The sequence below is a fragment of the Canis lupus genome, chromosome 27, assembly GCF_048164855.1.
Source record: "Canis lupus baileyi chromosome 27, mCanLup2.hap1, whole genome shotgun sequence".
Taxonomy (NCBI): domain Eukaryota; kingdom Metazoa; phylum Chordata; class Mammalia; order Carnivora; family Canidae; genus Canis; species Canis lupus.
The window spans coordinates 28,116,430-28,141,907 of NC_132864.1; the positions used below are offsets into that span (position 1 = coordinate 28,116,430).

Genomic DNA, 25,478 nt, shown 5'->3' on the forward strand with positions numbered 1-25,478 from the left:
AAAGGAAAAAGTAAAATTGTCTCTGTTGGCTGATGACATGATCAGCATACGGAAAATCTTAGACTCCACCCAAAAACTATTAGACCTAATAAATAAATTCAGTGAAGTTTCAGGATACAAAATCAACATATAAAAATCAGTTGCATTTCTACATACAATGAACTGTCTTTTAAAAAAAGATACGGCATCTGGGTAGCTCAGTCAGTCAAGCATCTGACTCTTGGTTTTGGCTCAGGCTATGATCTCAGGGTTCTGAGATTACAGCTGTGTCAGGCTCTGCACTTGATGGGAAGACTGCTTGGGACTTTCTCTCCGTCTCCCTCTGCCTCTCCTACCCCCTCCCACTCTCAAAAAAAGAATCTTAAAAAGAAAATAAGAAATTTAAGAAGCCACAAATAAATGGAAAGGTATTGTATATTCATAGAAGAGTTGATATTGTTAAAATGTCTGTACTACCCACAGTCCTCTATAGAATCAGTGTAATCCCTATTAAAATTCAAATGGCATTTTGCATAGAAATACAAAAAGCAACCCTAAAATTCATAAGGAACCACAAAACAACAACAACAACAAAAACCCTGAATAGCCAAAGCAATCTTGAGAAAGAACATAGCTGGAGGCATCACACTTTTTAAAAAAGATTTTATTTATTTGAGAGCAAGAACAAGCAGGGGGAGGGGCAGAGGGAGAGGGAGAGGGAGATGCAGGCTCCCCACTGAGAGGAAACCCAACATGGGGCTTGATCCCAGGATCCTGGGATTATGACTTGGGCCTAAGTCAGATGCTTAACTGACTGAACCACCCAAGTGCCCCAGCATCACACTTTTTGACTTCAAACTATTTTACAGAATTGTAATAATCATAACAGTATTGTATTGTCATAAAAATGGACAAATAGACCAATGGAACAGAACTGAGAGCCCAGAAATAAACCCATGCATACACAGTCAATTAGCATTGGAGAAGGGAACCAAGACTACTTAATGGGGAAAGGATAATCTCTTCAATAAATGGTGTTGAAATGGTTTCAGTAAGTGGTGTTGAAACTGATTATCTATATGCAAGAGAATGAAATTGGACCCCTCCTATCTTACATTACTCACAAAAATTAAGTGAAAATAGGTTAAGATTTAAATACAAAATTTGAAACCATAAAACTCCTATGAGAAAATAGGGGAAGGGATGCCTGGGTGGCTCATTGGTTGAACATCTGCCTTCGGCTCAGGGCGTGATCCTGGAGTTCCGGGATCAAGTCCCACATCAGGCTCCCTGCATGGAGCCTGCTTCTCCCTCTGCCTGTGTCTCCGCCTCTCTCTCTGTGTCTCTCATGAATAAATAAATAAAAGCTTAAAAAAAAAAAAAAAAAACAGGGAGGAAAAGCTCCTTGACATCAGGCTTGGCCATGGTTACTTTGGGTATGGTACCAAAAGTGTAAATAACAAAAGCAAGAATAAACAAGTGGTACTACATCAACGTAAAAAGCCCTACACTGTAAAAGAAAAAAATAAACAAAATGAAAAGGCAACCTATAGAATGGGAGAAAATATTTGCAAACCATATATCTGATAAGAGGTCAACCTCCAAAATACATAAGGAACTCACACAACATAACAGCAAAGAAACAAACAGTCTGATTTTACAATGGGTAGAGGATTTGAGTAGACATTTTTTCAAAGACATACAAATGGCTAACAAGCACATGAAACAGTGCTTAAGATCACTGATCATCAGGAAAATACAAATCAAAACCATAATAAGATGTCACCTCACATCTGTTAGAATGGCTATTGTCAAAAAGATAAGAGATAAATGCTGAAGGATGTAAAGGAAAGGAGAATCCTGATGCACTGTTGGTGGGGATGTTAATTGGTGCAGCCACTATGGAGGTTTCTCAAAAAGTTAAAAATAGAATTACTGTATGATCCAATAATCTCAGTTCTAGGTATGTATTGAAGAGATGAAAATACTATCTCAAAAAGATAATCTGCATTCCCAGGTTCATTATAGCATTATTCATAATAGTTAAGACATGGAAAATACTTAAGTGTCCATTGATGGGTGAATGGGTAAAGAAAATGTGAGATATTTAAATATATATATATGATTAACATTCCATATATACATATATATGTATATATATAGTGGAATATTAGTCATAAAAAAGAAGGAAATCCTGCCACTTGCAACAACATAAATGGACCTTGAGGGAATTATGCTAAGTGAAATGAGAGAGTAAGACAAATATTGTATAATCTCACTTATATGTGGAGTCTAGTTACATCAAACTCATAGAAACTCATAGTGGTCGCAAGGGGCTGAGGAGTGAGGGAAATGGAGAGATTTGGGTCAATTATAAGTAGAATAAGTCTGGGTATCTAATGTATAGCATGATGACTATAGCTAACCACACTATATTGTATGTAATGAGCATAGGCCTTTAATGATCTAACCATACAATAACAAAATGGTAATTATGTGAGGTGGAGGTTGTACTTACCAACCTTATTATGGTAAAGCATGTCACAACATATACACATATCAAATGATCACACTGTATACCTTAAACTTACACAATTGTTAGGTGTCAATTCTATCTCGGTAAAGCTGGAGTAAAAAGAGGTCAAATAACAACATGTACTGCTCTGCTTTTAATAAACTCCTTCAACTTTCAATGGATCAGAACTGTCTGAAGGGCAAGAAATGCTATGTATTTCAGTAGTGTTTTCACCTTTCTCTTAGCATCTTACTTTTGTGTTAAGAAATAACATACTCAGGATCCCCGGGTGGCTCAGTGGTTTAGCACCTGCCTTCAGCCCAGGGTGTGATCCTGGAGTCCCGGGATCAAGTCCCACATTGGGGTCCCTACATGTAGCCTGCTTCTCCCTCTGCCTGTGTCTCTGTCTCTCTCACTCTGTGTGTCTCTCATGAATAAATAAATAAAAGTCTTTAAAAAAAAATGATTTACTCTTCCCCACATATGATACAACTATCATGATAATAGTGATTGTAACATTTTTCAGCATTTATTATGTGCCAGGCATTGTTCTAAGGGTTTTACACATATTGACCAATGGTGCTATAATTATGCCCATTTCACAGATGAAGAAACTGAGGCAGAGAACAACTAAGCACCTTGTCCAAGGTTACAAAGCCAACAGGTGGTGTAGCTAGGATCCAAAGCCAAGCTACCTGACTCCAGCAGTCAGGTTTTTCATAAGTATGCTAGATGTATAATGACTCTACATCCTGTATCCTGGTGGTGCTTGGGACTGTTCCAGTGACAAATTATGTGGTCATCCTTGCTATACAATATTGTAAACACCTGTAATGTTGCCAGTGAAAATGAGCCATTTGTGAATAGGACATCTTAGTGATTACAGTGGAGAAATCAGCACACTAGCTGAGTGGTTTCTATGGTACCAGAAGAAAGAAAAATGAACAGTCCAATAGGATTCTTAAGTAGAATGTCCTCCCCTCAAAGTCCAGAAGGAGAATAGGGGAGAAAGATCATAACAGCATTCACTAAAGGATTTAGTACATAGGTACTTCTTATTCTCTTTGTCACACACAAACTAGTGCAAGTTTCTCACTGATGACAAAGAGGATGTTTCTCCATCAGGCATTTAAGAAGTACCAGGAGTTGTCAAAGCAGACATGCCAGCTCGCCGGATGGTGCTGTGAACTGGAGAACACCATCTGTTTTGTTAAGGTTGACAGTCTGAAATTTCTGGTTAAACTCCAGATCTCCTTGTTGTGAAGGGCTTGATAACTTTTAGTCCATTACCTTCTGCTTACTGAGTCACAGAGCATATTATATCTCCCTCCAGAGCACTCCAACAGCTGGGCCATGTTATAAGCTGTCTTTGTCTTATTCAGTATTAGATAATGGATTTGATGGGGTCTTCCATTTGAATCAAGGAAATGCAATTACAGAATTGCTGTTGTTTCAAATAAGTGGCCAACTCTCACATTTTGGCTCAAGAACACAAATCCGTTACTTTTTTGCCACTGGGGCTGTTCTGGTGAGGGCTTGCTTTACAAGCACATTGGACACATAACAACAAAGCATTTACTTCACTTTTTAATTGCTCTTGGAAACATTTTAAATGGCACCAATGCAATCTTTACTAGAAAATGAAAGCGTTCACCTCCCTGAGTAACTTAACCCTTCAAAGGAGGGCAGAATGGACCACTTTTTGAAATTCATTGAAGAGAGCCTGTATTCAGGAGCTAACAAAGCTGTTCGAAAGTCAAGTGGGGACAGGCTGAGTCAGCAATATCCACTAAAAGTTGCATTCCAGCTTTAATCCAATTCAACAAATGTGTTTTCTGCTGTGTCAGAGAGAGCCTTAAGAGTTTCTGGAACAACATGCTGAAAATGGTTCTTGGTGAAAGCTGCTTTTTGAAGGCACCATGAAATTACTAATTATGCTGAAGAGAGTCTTAAACACTTGATCTCGTGGATTTCATGCTGGAAAAGAGGGGAGAGTTCAGGTTGTGGTATACATGCAGGCAAGCTTCTGACCTGCATTCAGTCTGTAGGTGTGTTATGTGTGCCAGTATAAAATGAGGATGAGTAAGAGTGAAAGAAGCCGTGGATAAAGAAAAATGATCAATTTCCATTTTTTCCAGTTACAATGTCAAGTTGCCCTACTCACTTAAAAGTGCTAGAGCTTTAGCTCTTTCCTAAATAATTTTAGGCATTCTCTTTTGAGAGGCAGTGTGACATAATATAAAGAGCACTGATTTTAGATTCAGACAGCTCTGGGCTCAAACCCCAGCTCTGCCACACACTTGCTGTGGGATCTTTGACAACTAACTTCTCTGTTCTTTAGGATTTTAATTTCTAAATGGGAATAAGAAGCCATAGCTTTGTGAATTTTTAAATAAAACAATAAAAGAATGCATAAGAAGCTACCCAAAATATAGTGCATTATCGGAGGCATTACGTGTCATTCCTTTTATTATTATCATGACTTTCTGTGCTACTTGAAAGGTATGTTGGAGAGATCACAAAGGCCTTTTCATACATTCTCTATGGAACCTGTTATTTGAATACCTAAAAAGTGAAGCTAGTATCAGTTTCCTAAGGCTAAATGTTAAGTGCAGAGAATAGACTATTAAGTTCATGTAGTTAAAAGAAGAAACAGTGTGATTATTCTAGTGATTTTCTTGTCCAAAAGTAATAAATATTAGGGTTCTTCAAACCTGCACAAAGGGCCTCATTTTAGCCATGCTTTGTAAACTTCTTGGATAAAGATCCAAAAAAGGTTAATATATTATTTAGTTAGCCTGCTAATCAGACTGTCTCATTTAGCTATAGGGCAAAGGACTATGCAAAAGAAAGAGAAAAATCTGCTCAATTCAGTATTCCTACTAACTATAAGGAGTAAAATTAAAATGGGTATCATAAAACCTAATCACTGCCTGCTGGTTTCACTATTTCTCAAGTTGATTATATTTTTGGTTCATTTAAAAGGCTTTAGGAATCAGGTTCCAGCTTTCATATACATTGCCTTTCCATGAAAAGATCATAGAATTTCAACTTTTTGAGCAATAAAGAGTTTTAGAGATCATTTATACCGATGAGAATGTAAAGGTCCAATATAAAATATATAAAAACTGCCATTGTTCCTCAGAATTAGTCTCCCTGGACTATGGGATCAGAGGCAGCAGGAATGATATGTGAACTTAAGGAAGTGGTAAGGAACAAATGGATGAACACAGTAAATATGGAAGAGGTAAGTAAGTATTTGGACTTTAGACTCCAGTTATTAATTCCAGGCATTTTCCATAGTGCTTGCCTCTCATCATCCTTCATCCATTCAAAATACACATATGCTGTGCCCACTCTGGACCAAGCGTTGGGCACCAGGTGATAATGCCACAAAAAATTTAAGATACATATCTTGCCCATTCTTGAAATTTATTATCTCATTGGTAAATAATGGTAATACTTAACAAGTGCCATGCACAAAATATAAGGAGAACACCAAATTTCCTGGAAGAGCCCAGGAGGCTTAATTGGGAATAATATGACATCTGGTGAAGTATGAACAAATAAGTAAGACTTCAGAGCCTGACAGAAGGAGAAAGATATTTGGGGCATAAGAAGTGGCATTGAGAAGAGCCATGGAGGAGGGAAAGTGCTCAGAGTCTTGGTGAGCTATAAATGTGAACGGCGAGAATGGCAGAAAATGGCATCAGTAAGGTAAATTGGGGCCAGTTCCTCACAGAAAAGTTTCCTGACAACCCACCTCCCTATTAAATTTACACACTGGTAATACTTTCTGAAATCGCTAGGTACTTTTCCTGCAAGCACTTGAAATGCTTGTGTTGTCTACCAGCCACTGGTATAGGTTCTGGCACAGAGTAGGTGCTCAATAAATATTTTTTAATGTTGAGAGCTGTTGAAAAATATATATGCCAGGTGTAAACAGGAAAACTCCGTTTTATCCTTCCTAGGTAGGGAAAAACCCAGTTCCTCCCACCCGGGCTTCTCTACTGTGAGCCTCCTTTACTATTCACACAGAACACTTGACTTCTGACACTTCTGGTCACCAAATGTGGGGGAGGAGGGAGTTTCCTCCTGGTGTAAACAAGTCGCTGACACCAGCTGGGTGTCCTACGATTCAACTCAATTCGGACATATCTACCCAGAGACAGCATCAGATGTCACAGGTAAGGGCTCAGTCTCACAAGACTCCCCCCAGCCCCACTTTAGATGCCAGTTGCAAGCTCTGGCATCTGTGCTGCTGACCAACCGGCTACAGGTTGGATGTTCCCATAATCTCCTCCTCAGGTTTGATTAATTTGCTAAAGCAATAATTAAGGGAAACACTTATATTTACCAGTTTATTAAAGGATATGAGATGAACATATCCATATAAAGAATACGAATGAACAATCAGATGAAGAGATTTATAGGTGAGGTCTGGGAGGGTCCCAAGCCCAGGAAGTTCTGTCCCCCTGGAGTTGGAGTGCATCATCCTCCCAGAGTGGATGTGTTTACCCATCTGGAAGCTCTCCAAATCCCCTGCCATTGGGATTTTATGAAGGCTTCCTCTAGTAGGTTTGATCAACCATTAACTCCATTTCTAGCCCCTCCTTACTCTAGATGAGGCTGAAAACTCCAACCTTCTCATCTTGTCTTGGTGCTTCTGGTGACCAATCCCCATCCAGCAGCCATCCAGTTCACTTAGAGTTGTCTCAATAGAACAAAGGTGTTCCTAGTATTCTTATCACTTTCAGAATTAAAAGGGCTTTAGGGGCCCTGTGCTAGGAGCTGGGGATATATAAAGTGTTTTGGGTTTTTAAAAAACTTCACACCAGGCCAGGGATTTTGGACTTCATCCTGAAGTCAATGGGGAATCATTGCAGGGTTTTATGTATAGAAATGATTTAATAAGATTGGACATTGAGCAGTTGGGGTTTTGAGAGGGTTACCATGGAAGCAATGTGGAAAATAATCTGTAGGAGGAGCTGGGAGATCAATATGAAGGAAAGCGCTAAAATGACCCAGACAAGAGATGATGGGAGGCTGGAAACCCTCAAGTAGATGCTTTACCGTTGTGTGGAGAGGCAAGTAGGTCTGGGCTGTGAGGGAAGGAGGCAGGGATCCTCGGATAACTTTGAGATTTCTGGGCTGGGTGCTGAGATTATGTTGCCATTCTCAGAAAGAAGGAATACACAGCCTGAAATCACAGACTTGGAGAGAGACCTATTTGGGGCCTCTGGATGGAGATGTGTAGGAAGCAAGAGTTTGGGAAGGTGGTGCAAGGTGTTGAAAGCCATAGGCTTGGATGGAATCAAGAAAGGCATTATCATTCCAATTCTACTCTACCCCCAGAATACAATGTGTTTTTATTTTTTATTTTTTTAAATTTTATTTATTTATGATAGTCACAGAGAGAGAGAGAGAGAGAGAGGCGGAGACACAGGCAGAGGGAGAAGCAGGCTCCATGCACCGGGAGCCCGACGTGGGATTCGATCCCGGGTCTCCAGGATCACGCCCTGGGCCAAAGGCAGGCGCTAAACCGCTGAGCCACCCAGGGATCCCTACAATGTGTTTTTAAATGTAAACCTTTGAAGTATAACATATTGTCAGAAAGGTATTAAATCTTAAGCATACAATTCAATAAATTTTCACAAAGTGAGCACAGCCACGTAATTACCATGCAGATCAAGAAGTAGAGCATTACTAGGATCCCTGCAATGCATTTACCAGCAAAGGCACTCACTGCTACAATCCTATTGGTAGCTTAGAGACCTGGAGTCTTCCAACAAAAAGCTGTTTTAAAACAGAACTCATTATGCAAGAGAACCACACAGGTGATCTGAATAATCACTTGCTATATCATCTCCAAATGTCGAAGAGGCTCTATTCTAATGGATTCTAATGCTCTACATTTTCTGCTGTCATTTTAATTTTCAAAAAAAAATTGGTCAAAAGTAAATTCCTCCAAGGTCACCCCAAAACAGATGGATTCCTTAAGAAACCAATGTGTGACTAAAAGCAGAGCCAAATGATTCTGGAAGAAAGACCCCCAAAGCTCATCGCAGTCACATAACATAGGTCCAGTATGCAGTGTCCAGCACAGATGGCAGGACCCAGGGTCACATCTGCACCCAACACTGCTGGCAAAGCCAAAGGATACAAAGGAGCTGCTACAGATGGACAGACTTAAAGACAGGCAGGTGTGGGAGGTGTCAGTGCCAGGTGTGGGTGACAGGAGCCAATGCCTAACATCATTGCAAGGCTCCCCTGCTCACTGTGTGGTGCCAGGCAGCACTGTTCACAGAACACAGCCACAGAAGAGGGGCCAGGGGCCGAAGGGAGGATGTATGCCAAAGTGACAGCACTCCTGGCAGGCAGTGCCCACCTAAGTCTGGGAACACAAAACTGTGTTCAGAAATCAATGTTCTTCAAAGTTATCCCCTCAAGTGTTCCTTTCTGAAGTCCTAACAGAAGTGTTATCAATGCTCAGGACTGGGCTGCCTAATGGGAAATGCCCCCATGGGGGCTTTTGACTCATAAACCTATTCAGCCTCACATGTTCATAATCATTTGTGTAAAGAAGAAAAAAGCTCCAAGCACTAATTAGAAAGATAGAGCTGTTGTATTTTCCTCCCGATCACCTTATCTTCTTTATTCAGTTCTTGAAGACTCAGCTATTAAAAGAAATTAAGTAATTCATCAAGCCCATTTCAATTACCTGCTGCTGATAACATCAGATTACAATTAGCATCTACAAATGAACCAAGTGCCAACTGCCAAGCTGAAACATAAGCTAATTTACTGCTAGACTCTGACTGCTGGAGACAGAACTCTGGGATCTGGCAGCAAGCATCCACTTCATTATTCCAACAACAGTTTTGCAGCCTCTCCTGCCACAGTCCAAAGTGCAGCTCTGACCAAGATTTACCGCCCCGTCTGCCTCAGCTCACATGTTTACAGATGCACTGTATCTGTAAGCAAATCACAGCTCCTTTTAAATAGCAATGTCTAGACAAGCAGGGTGACAAATCTTGACCTAAAGTAGACAGTAAATATTATTAATATTTATTAGGCACTGATAGGTGTGGGGCACAGCACAGGATGTGCGTGTCACAACCTTAATGAGGGTCTGAATCATTTTCAGGGAAGCCTCTGCTGCTTGATCAGAAAAACTCCTGTTTTGGTTGATGCCCTCCATTTCTCATTTTTCCTTTCAAACAGGGAAAGCACATTCTGTTACTTTCTTTTAGATGTCTAGAAATACCTATTTCCAGCTCTGGGTCGCATTTTTTTTATACTTATATTTCCCCTTTTTATGACCCTTAATAGGAACTGCTTTAAATGGAAAGCAGAGGTGTGTGCTTTGGCTTCCCATATCGCAGACATTATTAGACTCCAACAATCTGTGTAGTCTCATCTACACTTCTCAAGCAGAAGAACTAACTGTTCAGTAAATATGTAGGTCCCAGAGGGGGCCTGTGGGCTGTATTAGAAGACAGCATACAGACTGAAGGTTGGAACTTGCCACTGCTGCATATAAATTGAATTTGAGCCAGCATCTTTCTTTCTATGCCTACTACACAGCTTTGTAGTGAGAATGAAGTAATGTTTACAAAGTGTCTAGCTCAGTGCAAGTAGCCAATTAACACCAGCTTCTTTGGGAAAAAAAGAAGGGGCTCTTCCATCCTGAAGGTGCCTATACTTCTCTAGGAACACTTGCTATTTTTGTCCCTGAGCACTAGCAAGGTGACCTATGACCCTTCTAGTAGTGCTTCTTCTTTTCCATCTTCCTATGTATTAAGGCAGGAAGATGTGCAGAAGAGGAAGCAGCATGGTCTTGAACCTAGGCTGGGTAATCCTAGCATGGTTTCCACTGGAGTCCACCCTTCTACTGGGAATATTCCTTCACAGAAAGAACTGTGGACATGGAAATCAGAGACCTGAAGTCTAGCCTCAACTCTGCCTATTACTCTATAATCTGGGTGAGTCACAAGCATTCATTAATCTCTGGATTCTCCAGAGAAAAGGAATAATAATAGTTTACTTCACAAGGCTGTTAGAAAGACAAACAAGTACCGTAAAACATAAATATGGTGGAATCACACTGCTACACCAAGAACTTCAAAGTGGTATCTCATAGACCCTTTCACATCTTGAACAGTTATTTTGAATACAGCCCCATAAATCACACTATGGATTTCCAAAGAAAAATACTTAATTGGTGTAAATTAATTACTAACTACAATTATTATCAATATTTTACCTATGAAGCTAGGTTTCTCTCCATCTTTCTCCAACATATAAAAATTGAAATGTGAAAACAGATGAAATAGAGTGATTGCCATATTACCAGATATTATTTCTCTGACAAAAGAAATTTGCTTTAAGATTTTTTAGCATACAAGTTTTACATATGTTCATGATTTAATTCATAAAATGTATTCCAAAATAATAAGTAATTAATGTATGATATGTGTATATATTATAGAGACAATATGAAATGTTGTTCCATCTTTCCTTGGGAATGCACAACTTTCTGATTCAGACTGCTAAAATTTAATTTTTAGATATAATTTTTATAAAAGTTAATTAGGTAATATTTCTTAAATATCAGAATTAGAGCAGCTGAAAATCACCATTTCTGGTAATTATCATTTGCCACACTGCAAATAAAAAGAATGATGCATACCCACCAGAATTGCTACCAAACTTATTCCAACACATGACTCCCAGGATGGTTTGAAAACATGGTAAAAAAAGAAGCCAAGCACTATTTTATGAGATCTTAATGAGTCTTTTATGCTATGGATCTCTTGAGATGAAATGGATCAAATTTTTTAACCTACCTGGGCTGTGATTTTCTCATATGTAAAATTAATTAATACTCCTGACCTCATAGGCTTGTGGAGAGCATTAAATATGAAAGTGAATATAAATGTGGCATAGAGCAGGTCTCAATATATACTTGTGAAATGAAAAACCATAAGCTCCATAAGGGCAGGAACTACATTGGTTTTATTCATTTAAGGCAGGCACTAACTAGTGTGCCTGTCACATAACTAATGTTCAATAAATGCTTGTTGAACAAAAGAATGAACAATTAAATGAACAAATGAATTAATGAACACTAGTCCCATTTCCCTTTCTTTCTCAAATAAACTACTTTCTAGATATTTCTTTTTGACTAAAAAAGGGATGGTTATTTTTAAAATTTCAATTAGTTTCCATAGATGGATTATTAGATATTTGATCCCAGAATTTGGTGGGAAGGGCTTTCTATCTCTCACATTTGACCCAGTACTAGAAACAAAGCCAGCCCTAGCACTGTTGTATGTGGGAAGTGTCTTCTGAAATGTGTTCGCCTTTATAGATACTCCAGGGGCATAGTGACAAACTAAGAGGTCATCTTCATCTGGAAGGAAAGTGGGAAGGGAGGGAAGGAGAGAGGGAAGAAAAACTGAAACTAGCCATCCTACTGTTCCCTTCTCATTCTTCTGACTGCATTTCATCCCACAGTAAGAGACAAGTGTGCCTAGTCCCCAGTGAATGAGAAGACTTGAGATGATCACTAAGGTCTTTAACTGGGGCTTTGTTCCAGTGACCTCCTCTATAGTCTGAGATTTGACTCCAAACTGCCTAAATTAGAACCATAAAAAAAGGCTACCAAAAAACCAGTCTACAGATATAATGTCATGCAACTGTAATTGTTTTCAGCATAAAAGAAAAGATGGACATTTTCTAAGTTAAAATATACATTAACATTATTTTCACAAGACACACGCTTAGGAAACAGCTAGGCTATTCTTTGTTGTTCATAAGAAATCTGAAGAGTCTAAGTCATTTCTACTTGTTTTATTTTAAAACAAATAAAGGTGGTAATAAATATCAGTACATGCTGAACACCACGGGCAGATTTCATGTCATCTTTACCTTCTCCTCTCTGTCTCCACAAGTTTTATCTGCTTTCCCCTCAGATGTGCACAGAGAGCTTCTACTGCCAAAAAACCTTCTTAGTGACTCAAATCTCATTCCCCTTGGCTTCTGTGATATAAGTGATATGCCCTCCACATCCTGAAGCTCTCTTCTCCCTGACCTCTACCTGAACCCCCTCTACCCTCTGTGTTTCTGACTCAGCCTCACTGGCAGGCTTTCTCCCTTATCTTACAGATGTCATGAGATGATGCCCTCTTGATACCTGTTTCCAGTACTATTTGCCCATGTTACATTCAGTAAGAGACATACATATTGGACATGTACAAAACCAAACATCAAACACTTCCCCAAACTAGTTTTGCCTCTCAGCTTTCATGTTTCTTTCCAAAGGCACCATTATTCCTCCAATCATCGGGGCATAACATCTTGGGATAAGCTTTCACTCATTCAATCTAACAATATAAGCACTTACTGCATAACCACTATGTGGTAAGGGGTTACACTCAGTGATACAGAGATTATGGATAGAATGTTGTTCATACTTCCAATGAGTTCTAATCCAGTAAGGATAACTATACAAGTATACAAATAATCAAAACTTATGATTGAATATAACTAGAATAGAAAAATATTAAAAGTGTTCTTAGGGCTCAGACAAGAGAAAAGTTTATTATCAATAGAGTCTTTAAGTAGTGAACAGTATTTAGAATGATCCAAAAAGATGAGTAACTTTACACAAGCAAGATAGGAATCAAATGCTCTAAGTGGAAGAGATAACTTGAGGAAATATAGTGAAGCAAGAAATCATAGCCAATGTGGTGAAATTAGAGAAGATGGAAAAATCTAGTTTTAGGGAAAGTAAACAGTATGGACAGAGGAGCAGGAATTAAATAATGGAAATCATGACACACTCCATTTCAAGGTGAGGACTCTGGCCATAATGATGTGGGCAATATGCAGCAACTGCTACCTGCAGAGCAGCTTTGGGAGGATCAGTGTCATACTGACATGTGGGAGGGAACTCACATGGGAGGGAGGGCCTGGTAGTAAAACAACCCATTAGTAGGCTAATGCACGAGACTGGGCAACCAAGAAGGGGCAATGAAAGAAAAGAACAGGATAGCAGTGCCTCACAGAGACTAGAAGAGGAGGAAATTTCAAGGAAAAGTGAGTTGAGCATACAATTGCTGCATATGATTAGGAAAATTTAGAAGTGTCAAAAGATCTCTCAATTCAGCCATGAGCCATCACTGTTGATCCTTTTCAGGAGACAAAGGTGTGAGTCAAACTTCAATGGATTAAAAATGAATAGGAGTCCACTTCCAGTAATGGAGAAGCAGCTCATTTCAGACCAGCTCTCTTACAGAAAACAACTGTAATCTGGAAGGAATGGTGGCCACGAAAGATGCAGGGGGAGGAATTTACAAAAAGATACAGTGCAACCAAAAGCAAGGAGGCTAGAGTTGACCCTTTGAAGAAGGAATGGCATTGGTTAAGTTTCCTATTTTTGAAATGCCAGAGGGCATTTTTTTGGTGGGGGGCCAGAAAGCAAGCCCCAATTAGTGCCATGTGGTAGGGTTACAACACATGTAGAAATACAGTATTACTTGCTTGAAGAACCAGAGGAAAAATCCCAGAGTGAGCCACTGTGGGGAACCTTTAATTCTAAGTATAAATTCTACGCAAATCTCTAATACCTGAAATATGCACATGCAAGGCTGAATCTAAGCAGCCCAGTTAAAGCTAAAAGATCTGAACAGAGATTTTAGCTGCCACCTACCACAAAGATGACTGAATTTGGAATTTGAATTAAGCCAAGTTAACTGGTAAAGAAACAATGATAACAAAATATTGTTAGGAGAAATATATCACAATCCAGAGTCTCCATAAAGTAACATTCACAATATTGGATTAATTCCATATTATCGAATACACAAAGAAACATTATAAAATGTGACTGATATTCAAAATAAAAGGCAATTGCACAATTCTGTGACTGTATCAAAAGCCACAGAATTATATACTTTAAATAAGTAAACTGCATGGTATGTGAATATATCTCAATCAAGCTGCTACAAAACAACAACATCAACAATAGGAAATCAACAGGGTCTACCTCTGAAATGGACTCTTAACTACAGAGAACAAGCTGATGGTTACCAAAGAGGAGGCGGGTGGGGGGAATGGGTGAAATAGGTGAAGGGAATTAAGAGTAGATTTAAGCACTGAGTAATGTACAGAATTGTTGAATCACTATATTGTATACCTGAAGCTAATACAACACTATATCTTAACTACACTGGATTAAAAAAAAATAGGAAAAAAATAAAAAAATAAAAAAAAATAGGATCTGACTCTGAGACGACCCACACAGAAACAGGAAACAAGGTTTTAAAAGCTTTTGTAATAAACAGACTCAGTTATGCAAAGGAAAAATACATGTAGTGAATAACATAAATTTTAGCAGAAAAACTAAAATGTTCATTAAAAGAATTAAGTGGAAATTCTAAAACTAAAAGTACAATATATGTCTGATAAAAAAATTCACTTATGCAGTAACGAATAAACTTGCCCAAAGGGAGGTCTGGACTTCACTCTCAGCTCTGGGAAGCAATCTTGGAGCCCTCAGAATGCCCTGCCCTAACAGTGTCTTTGTTTACCTGAGTGTGTTAGCCATGCCAAATTATCGATGCTAACAATGTGATTTAGACTGGGGGCTTTTAGCTCAATCTTTGGGGAGATAGAGACCAAGGTCACTCATCTTTGTAGTCAACCATATTTATGTTACCAAGGTCCAGTAAAAATTTTGGACACCAAGGCTCAAGCGAGCCTCTCTGGGTGATAATGGTCTGTGCACATTGCTGATACTGTTGCTTAGAAGCACAGGCACTGTCTCTGACCCCACTGAGAGAAGACAACTAACTGAAAGTTTCATGCTTAGAACTCTTCTGTCATGTGCCTCTTGCCTTAGCTAACTTTAATCTATATCCTCTCATTGTAATAAACCATAACCATGGGTGTAACAGCTTTGAGTGAATTCTGTGAGTCCTTCAAATGAATTATTGAATCTGAAGGTGGTCTGGGTGATCCTTGCTCATAGTTGACATCCAAAGTGAGAGTAGCCTTGAGGAATCCCAAACTTGGCATCACTAGATAGGTTAAAAGCAGATTGGAGATGACAGAAGAGTTAGTGAACTTAAACAGAAATGTTCAAATCTGAAGAATACAGAGAAAAAAGATTTAAAATGTGAACAGAGCCTCAGTGATATATAGGACAATCTTGAAAGATCTAAAATAATGCAGAGTCTCATAAATAGATGAAAGAGGGAATGGGCAAGAAAAAATATTTGAAAAATTAATAGGTATAAATTCTTTAAGTTTGGTGAAAGATATACACCTGCAGATTCAAGAGCTCAAAGTACCAGAGTAAGGAAAAATACAAAGAAAGCCACATTTTAAACTGCTGAAAATCAAAGTTAGAGGAAATCATGAAAGCAACAAAGAAAGAATTAGCACATGCCTCACATATTTTCAATTCTACTGACTTATCATCAAAATAATAGGGACCAAAAAACACTGGAAAGGCTATTTTAAACCTTTTTTAAAAATCCATCAACCTAGAATTCTGTATCCACCAAAAATATTCTTCAAGAGTGAAGATAAATAAAGATGTTTTAAAGTAAATAAAAATGGGAAGAATTCATCACCAGCAGACCTGCCCTACAAGAACTGCTACATGACGTTCTTTAGGCTGAAGGTAAATGATATGAGAAGGAACCTCAGATCCTGATAAAGAAGTAGGTAAACAGAAAACATTTTTCCTCTTAATTCTTTAATATAACTGTATAAAACAACAACAAAAAAAACCCACATTGTATTGTGAAGTTTAAAAAGAAAATAGATAGCATAAAGTACAGGGAATAAGGAATAAATGGACCTATAAACTTGTAAGGGACTTACATTTGAAAGGAAATGGTAAAATATTAGCTCAAAGTAGATTGAGAAAATTTAAGGATAATACAATGCAATCCTAGAGCAACTACTAAAATATAATGCAAAGAGGCAAAGCTAAAAAGCAAGTAGACAAGTTAAAATAAAGCCTATATGATTAAATTAATCCACAGATAGCAAGAAAGGAAGAATAGAAAATAAAATATAAAGCAACAAAGAGAAATCCAGGAATAAAATGACAAACCTAGATACAACACCACCAGCCATTACAATAAATGTTAAATGGATGAAATTTTCTAATTAAAAGGCCATAATTGTCAAAATCAATAAAAAAGCAAAACCAAACTAGAGGTTATCTGCAGTTAACAAACTAAATTTAATGACTTAGAGAAATAAAAAGTAAAGAGATGGAAAAACAAAGGACCACACCAACAGTAAGTATAAGAAGGTAAGAGTATCAGATAAAGTAGACCTCAAGACAAAAAGGCCTGACCAATGACAAAAAAGAAACATTTCATAATGATAAAAGGGCCAATCTGTCAGGAAGACAAAAACAATCATAAATGAGCATGTACCCAATGACAGTTTCAAAGTCCATGAAGCCATGTTTCACAGAGATAAAGAGTAACAGAGAAGTCCACAATAATAGTTGGAGATTTAACAACCTCCTTCTTAGCAAGTGACAAAACATATGGACAAAAAAATCAAAACAAAGATGATCTGAACATTCAGCACCATTAACTACCTTGACCTGATATCTGTAAGACATTACACCGAATGAAATTCTACAAAGTATGTTCTCTGACCAGGGCAGCCCCAGTGGCGCAGCGGTTTAGCGCTGCCTGCAGCCCAGGGTGTGATCCTGGAGAACCGGGATCGAGTCCCACATCAGGCTCCCTGCATGGAGCCTGCTTCTCCCTCTGCCTGTGTCTCTGCCTCTCTCTCTCTAGCTGTGTCTCTATGAATAAATAAATAAAATCTTAATAAATAAATAAATAAATAAATAAATAAAATCTCTGACCACAATGAAATTAAATAGAATTTGATAACAATAATGTATCTAGGAAAATTCAAAATGTTTAAAATTAAATAACCCTTTTAGGAGTTAAAGAGAAATCACAATGATCTTAGAAAATATTTTTAAACTCAGTGAGGGTAAAAACAAAATACACCAAAAATGACTGGAAACGGGCAAAGCAGTGTTTGGAGAAAATTTTATATTTTTCTAATATATGCATTTTTAAAATATTTGCATTATTTCTAATATATACATTATTTTTATATTTTTATTTTCTAATATATGCATCACTTTATATTTTTCTAATATATGCATAATTTTATATTTTTTAATATATGCATCATTTTAATGCATATATAAGAAAATAAAAATATATTTTTATATTTTTAAAAATACAAAATATAAAAATATATTTTAAAAAATATAAAATAAAATCATATTTTAAAAATATACTTTTAAAAATATAAAACATATTTTATATTAAAATTATTAAAAATTATAAAATATATTTTTAAAATATAAAATATAATATATAAAAATATTTTTCTACTATATGCATAATTTTATATCTTAAATTTAAAATAATGCATATATTAGAAAAAAGAAAGGTCTAAAATCAATGGCCTGAGGTTTGACTTTGAGAAGCTAGTAAGAGAACCCAAAGTAAGGAGCAAGAAGAAAATGATAAAAATGAGACTAGAAATAAGTGAAATAAAAATGCAACAAGCAATTAAAAAATTAACAAAAGCAAAAACTGGTCTTTAAAAAGATCAAGAAAATCGATAAATCTCTTTGTAGAATGATCCAGAAAAGGAGGATGGGGTGGTTTGCAGGTAATAACAAAACTGAAAGAGGTCACTAGATATCCTACAAGCATTAAAAGGAAAATAAGAAAGTTCTATAAACAACTTTATGCTACTAAATCCAATATTTAGATGAAATGAGCAAAGTCTGGAAAATATACCTTATCAAAACTGATACAAGATGATAAAATCTGAATGGTCCAATATGCAACAGCCTTCCGAACCCCAGATTCCAAGCCCTCCAATCTATCCTATGTGCCACTGTTTGACTTGACTTCCTTAAATATACAATCTACCTTTTTACTCCTACATTTCAAAACCTCCAGGAGTTCTGCTAGCATATCTCTTGCTTAGTTTTCATATTAATCTACCATCTTTTAGCACAGTCCTGAAGGGTACTCATGCCACCATCCCTCAGATATGCCAACCCATTCTTTCACATATCCTTTTTCATCAATGCCATCTCATTCCTGGCCAAATCTCACCTATTCTTCAAGGTTCAAATGAGTCTAACCTCCTCTGAGAAGCTTTCTAGGCTCTTCTCATCCCTCAGGGTCTCCCTTCTTGGAGTTTCATGGCAATGCCACATCACTAATATGACTTGTAGGGAGGCCACTGTTGTCCTATGTATTAAGTCTTTTTTTCCCACAATTAAATTATAAGCTTTTTGAGGGCAAAGATTTTTTTCTTAAATCTCTATCCCTTAAGGCAACCATTCTAGGATTTAGCACACAGTAATGATTCAATAAATACTTATAATTTATTGAATGAATATATAATGCCAAGAGCTTATGTCTATGATTCTTATCAGACTCTCTAGACTGTCATTCTGATCTCAATACCATCTTCAGAGTTATCTCCAGGGATTTGCCAGACTTTTCCTAGCAACTATATTCATGAAACATCTGGTTACGATAAGCAGAGGGTAGAAGGGAGGGAGGAGCAGTGCTAAAATTATATAAATGGAGAGAGAGGTGCCTCAGTTTTGTAGGTCACATAAGAAAAGGGAGCGGAGTTTTACATTCTGCTGCTACTAATATCCAATAAGCATACACAAATACCAATGAGGTCACCTTCCCTTTGTCCTCTCCCTGTCCTGTGTCTTTGTGGACACAGAACAAACAATGGGGCCTCAGGGATGAGTTCCATTTATACTTCCAAACACATCTGTTCCTTCCATTCATTGTGTAGCCACATCTGTTTGAGAAGAGTAATGATAACAATATCTTCTAAAAAGTAGCCAGTGACCAATACTTACTGTCTCTTCCATTACATACAAATTCCCCAAAATTTATGTCTTAATTGTAACCAAGTACCACCAAACAGTGACTGCAAATCTATCTTACTTAAATAGATCTTTCAAAACATTATTTCTCATTTATACTAAAACTAGCAGTGTCATTTGTGAATATGCGTACTTTTGAGGAAAAAATACACTTCCTGTGGCATTCAAGTCACCAAGAAATCCCTTTAAACAAAATTCTTCTCAAATTCCCTTCCATTGATGACTTCCTAGCAGCTTCTCTTTCATTTAAACCAAACATAGCTTTTATATCCTCATTTCATTCCCTTTCTCTCTAATTATATAAATCTGGTTGCTCTTCTCTTTAAACAGATTATAAGGGTGGGGTGTTCTGTTTTTCCAGTATTTCAAAATTCTAATCCTTGCAGCACTGTGATGGCAGGAAGGATCATGTGATTTAGAGCAGGAAGGCTTCAAGGAAATATATCTAAGGAAATATATAACACACACACACAATGTGGAGATTCTTTAGAATACAAACACACAGATTCCTGTAAAAGATAGTGGGCTACCTTGTCTACTTCCAGCCCACGGCATTGACTCTGAATCTTGCAAGCAATCCTGTCCTTACCCAGATTTGAGGATGCTCGCCCCTCTGCAGCCCGGTCCTTGAGATCCTCAGCAATGCCCAGCTGCTGCTCATGGTACTGTTTAGCCCGCTCCAAATCCTGCATACACCTGGCAGCATGGCCCAGGCCAGCATAGGCCCGCATTTCAATTGCCTTCTCCATTAATTCCTGTGCCAGCTCCAGCACATAGTTGTGGTAAGACATGGCCTTGTCAAAGTTCCTCCTGTAGTGATAGGCACTGCCCAGGTTGCTGTAGGCCCGGGCCTCTTCTCGCTTGTTCCCCAGATCCTTGGCTATCTTCAGATGCTGCTCATGGCACTGCACAGCATTCTCAAAGTCACCCATGGCAATATACACAGCTCCCATGTTGCCGAGTTCTCGTGCCTCAGAAAGCTCATCTTTGGATTGCTTGGCAAGAAGAACACACTGTTTGTGACTGGCCAGTGCATTGGGGTAGTCTCCAATGGCTGTGTACACGTGGCCCAGACTGCTCAGGGCTGATGAAGCTGCCTGGAGAGAAAGGATAAGGCAGAGAAATGAAAGCATATCAGAAAATGCCTTTGGCTTGTTTTAGCAGATAAAATGTTCAGGGTTTGCCTGTAACCATCCAACCCTGCTCCTAATGGTATTTCTATCAGTGGTCCACAGACCTGTGCAGACTGAAAAAGAGGCCATCCAAACAGCAAGTTCCTAATAAAAGACAATGGTAGTTTAATCAGTAACTTTCAATGCCTAATCTCACAGAAACAGGCTGTGTTCTATATAACCTTTGTTTTAAAGACTAATTGACATTTCTAGTATTATGCTATATCTCTATTAATAGCCATTAACCTCTGTAGTAGAAGAAAACATTGAAGAAAATCAGAATTAATTACAACATATACTACAGCATAGGAAATTCATGAGAAATCCATACTTGAGTTTTTGCACTCCTGGGCCTTTCTCTAGTTGTGTTTTCTCCCAAAGCAAATGGATAGATTAATGGTAAGGGAGATACTTAGAATGATGATTGATAATTTTGTGACTTAGGTTGACTGGGTCAATTTTGTGACTGGAGGGTTCTGTTTTCTTTTCTGCGTTCCCTCAATGTGACTTCATCGGTTGCTGATTATTGTGGAGGGTTTAGATTTGGATGAACCCCAGGGAAAAACAATGGGTGGTTCCAACCTATACCTCTGAATGGGGCAGTCCCACTGGGCCTCACCACCTGTTTTCAGGCCCACATTGGCTCTTCTAGAGTTTTTTTTTTTTTTTTTTAAGATTTTATTTACTTAGAGAGTGTGCATGTGCAAGTGGGGGAGGGGCAAAGGAAGAAGCAGGCTCCCCTCTGAGCAGGAAGCTGGACCTGGGCCTGGATCCCAGGACACAGGGATCATGACCTAAGCAAAAGGTAAACACTTAACTGATTGAGTCACTTAGGTGCCCTTGGCTCTTCCAGCTTTACTCCTCTTCCCTAGAGGCTCTTCCGACCCTGGCCTCTGTGCAGAAAGAAGCTATCTTCCTAGTCCCCTCACAATGCTTGCCACACATACAGTTCTTGTGTAAAGAAAAGGACTTGAGCTCTTTTTGTCTTAAAAGTTTTAATGAAAAGGATTGTATGTCGGTAGAGTGAGCCAAATAGGGGCAACAAAAATAACACAGGAATTATATGCCTCTGAATCTTCCACAAGTGCAATTACTCTTAGATTCTAGTCTAGTTTCTAACTCCCTTGCAGAGACATAAAGGGGAAGTTACACTGGGCTTTTTCTAATCTCTCTTTGTGTTCTGTTTTGTTTAATTACTAATAATTAAGTTTGTATTCAAATTCCAGTTAGTTAACATATAGTATAATATTAGTTTCAGGTGTAGAATTTAGCGATTCAACACTTCCAATACAACAGCAGGTGCTCTTCACAAGTGTCTTCTTTGAGACGCCTGGGTGGCTCAGTGGTTGAGCGTCTGCCTTTGGCTCAAGTCGAGATCCCAGGGTCCTGGGATCAAGTCCCACATCAGGAGGCTCACACGGAGCCTGCTTCTCCCTCTGCCTGTGTCTCTGCCTCTGTGTGTCTCTTATGAATAAATAAACAAAATCTTAAAAACAAACAAAAACAGGTGCGTTCCTCAATCCTTCTCACCTATTTAACACATGCCCCACCCATCTTTGATTCTACAAGTTGGAGACTCACCAACCCTTTCCTTCTTTCATACTGTGCCTACAGCTCAAGCCATGTATTCTCCTTTCTTCATGATGATCCCTCTTCCCAACATAAGCATGTGATCCTGGCAGAACAAAGAGTTCGCTCTATCACAGGTAGGCAAGTGATTTTCACAAGGGCCTCCAGGCTAGGGAATAACAATGAGATAAGACTGTCCCACTTCAAGTAAGGGCATTTCTTTTATGAGATGTGTTCTACTGTGCACTTCAGAACACTTTTATTAATATTTTATAGACATGAGTGATTTACTACCCTATTTCTTTGCCTGCAAAATAGCAGTTCTTGATCAAAATAACAGAAACACTGACCATCTTTATGATGTTTGCAACTTGTGTATTTGCAAAGGGTTCTATATCATTTTAAGTTGCCATTAAAAAAAAAGATTTTATTTATTTATTTGAGAGAGAAAGTGAGAGAGTACACATAAGTAGGGGTAGGGACAGAGGGAGAGGGAGAAGTAGACTCCCCACTGAGCAGGGAGCCCAATGCAGGGTTGGATCCTAGGACCCCAAGATGGTGACCTGAGCTGAAGGCAGATGCTTAACTAATAGAGCCACCCAGGTCCCCTGCCTTTTTTTTTTTTTTTAAGTCAGCTCCATGCCCAGCCCAGTGTGGGACTTGAACTCACAACACTGAGATCAAGACTTAAGCCGAGACCAAGAGTCAGACACTTAACTGACTGAGCCACCCAGATGTCCCTTAAGTTGCTTTTATCATTTCAAAGATATTTAAACAAAAAGATTTACAAAAATAGGACATAAGTATTTAGAAATTTACTTTTTGTTTGTTTACTTTTTGTTTTTTTCTGAATAGAGAAGAGCAGAAATGCATCCATAAAAGCCACAATACTGTAGCAGTATGATTCTGGCAGAAGCAGCAATGATGTCATCAAAGAGCATGCCCCTTGGACAAGTACTGGTCTCAGGCTCCCACTTCAGGAGCCTTTTTGGGACCAGAGGTTAGAACTACACGTCAGCACATTGTACATGAACTTTTCTACTGCTCATGATTCCCCTCCCCCACCCAACAATCTCCTTTTCCTCCTTTGCACAAGCCCAGGGACTTAGCCTCTTTCCTCTACTTCTGTAACTGGCCCTCCCACCTTACACTCTCAGGTTCTCCATCCAAGTCTGGCTAAGTAGCAATGAAGTCCACAAACTCCACCCACAAATCTTTGTCACACAAAGATCGTTCACTATGGAGCTATTGTAACTTAGAATCAGATAAACTTGATTCAAAATTGCACTGCCCTGGGTTCCCTGGGTGGCTCAGCAGTTTAGCCCCTGCCTTTGGTCCAGGGCGTGATCCTGGAGTCCCGGGATCGAGTTCTGCGTCGGGCTTCCAGCATGGAGCCTGCTTTTCTCTCTCTCTCTCTCTCTCTCTCTCTCTCTCTCTCTCTCTGTGTGTGTGTGTGTGTGTGTGTGTGTGTCTATCATGAATAAATAAATAAAATCTTTAAAAAAAATTGCACTGCCCTTTACTAGCTCTGGGGCCTTTAAGACACTTAACTTCTCTGAGCCTTGTTTTCCAGACAGACATTTCTAGGTTGCAGCAGTGCACCAGGATTTGAGTGTTTTCAGAACTCAGCCATGAGCCTCTGTCAAATGTATAAACCATAAATAATTCACTAGATAATTCCAAATCGTAGATCTGGAGGCACTGGAGGCGATGAGCCTTTGAACACTGCAGGGGATGAACTTATAAGGACTGGGGCAGGCACAGCACCCCAAGCATTACTGTTCTTAGGAACTTCTAGTTTATGGCAACTCCAAATGACAGCCATGGGATCTTCTGCTTCGGCTCTTCATTTCTCTAAATGCCAGGGAGACACAGGAGCTCAATTGCTGAAGTTCTCTGAACATAAGGAAAGGCAGTATTGGGGCATTTCTCCTCTAGGGTATGGGAAAAAGAGGAAAGGACTACCATACTAGCTCTTCCCTGGTACCCTCTGGCTACCAGACAGTGCTGTCATGCTGCAACTCTTCATGGCAGGTGTCCTAGAAACCAGCATCTCTAGACAATATAATTTATGAGGCACACATAATAGTCTCTGAAATTAGAGAGGCAGCTCTACATTAGAGATGTAATATAAGAATGGGGCAGGATTTAGAGTCAGAAGCTTTGGCTGTATAACCCTGATAAGTCACCTCGCTTCTTCACCCGTGTTTCCTTCATATGTAAATTGTACTGGTATCAACAGTGTAGATACTTCCAAGAGCTAAGATGGGATCAGATGAAGCAGTACATATGAGTGTCCTGCATAAACCATAAAGTTCTCAGTGAATGCATCACTAAGGTGTGGATGGATGTTTTATGACTGCAAGCTGGCTGGGTTAAGCTCTGTTACCTAGCAGAAGCTGGTATGGCAACTGAACACATCAGTCATTACAACCAACTATATTCCTATCAGTTGCCACAGGAAATGAAGTCCAGTGTTTTACAGCCCTTGGGCAAATAACATGTGATGATATTTATCAGCTAAGTGAATTACAAATTAATCACTTGTCTTTGTTCCTGTTCCTGTAGAATAAGCTTAGATCTAAAACATGGTTTCAGGCTGTTAATGAGAATCTGAAGACCCACTATCTACGGGGAATCACAGGCCCCACCTCAGGCAGATGCTACATTTGCCACTAAGGTTCACTGCTGCCTTTGTATATTAATCTCTTTGAGATTTTTGTGCTAGAATAGCAGCAGCTGCTTCCCACAGTGGAAACATTTTGGAACATCTGTATTTGAATACTAAAATGCACACAAACAGTTATGCTAACAAACTATCTGGTTGGGATAAGACAATACTTTTTCTCTCTTTTTACAAGATATAAATTACTCTGGTTCTTGCCAAAGCATGATATCCAGCTTCAGACTTAGCACACAGGAGTCAACACCCTTTGCTCTGTGACCTGAATATTTACAGAAGAAGTGCATCTGACAAGTTAGCCTTCATGAGACTAAAGAAAGAAATTTGCTCATAATTTGCAAACCACCTTTAAGGACTTCTAGTTTGAGATATAAAATAGAGAAAGTTTAAACTACTCAAATTATAACCACATTGATAACACTACCATTAAAGATTATTTTAAAGACTTAACCATGTTTTCCTTCATATCTAGCATGTCTCCCTCTCCTCCTCCATTGTATGTATTTTTCATAAGGGTACATTTTGTGGGGGGATTAACTGTACATGCAGAGTATATCCAATATAAAT

General features: G+C 38.6%; 1 protein-coding gene across 3 annotated transcripts in view; it reads right to left on the reverse strand.

Annotated features, from left to right (window-relative positions):
- TTC28 (tetratricopeptide repeat domain 28) overlaps nucleotides 1–25,478 on the reverse strand; it is a 625,508-nt gene that overhangs the window by 159,923 nt on the left and 440,107 nt on the right. For all 3 annotated transcript variants that reach the window (XM_072803063.1, XM_072803062.1, XM_072803064.1), the window contains one exon: nucleotides 20,077–20,584. In XM_072803063.1, coding sequence (XP_072659164.1) covers nucleotides 20,077–20,584 — 508 coding nt within the window. The remainder of the gene's footprint in view (nucleotides 1–20,076; nucleotides 20,585–25,478) is intronic.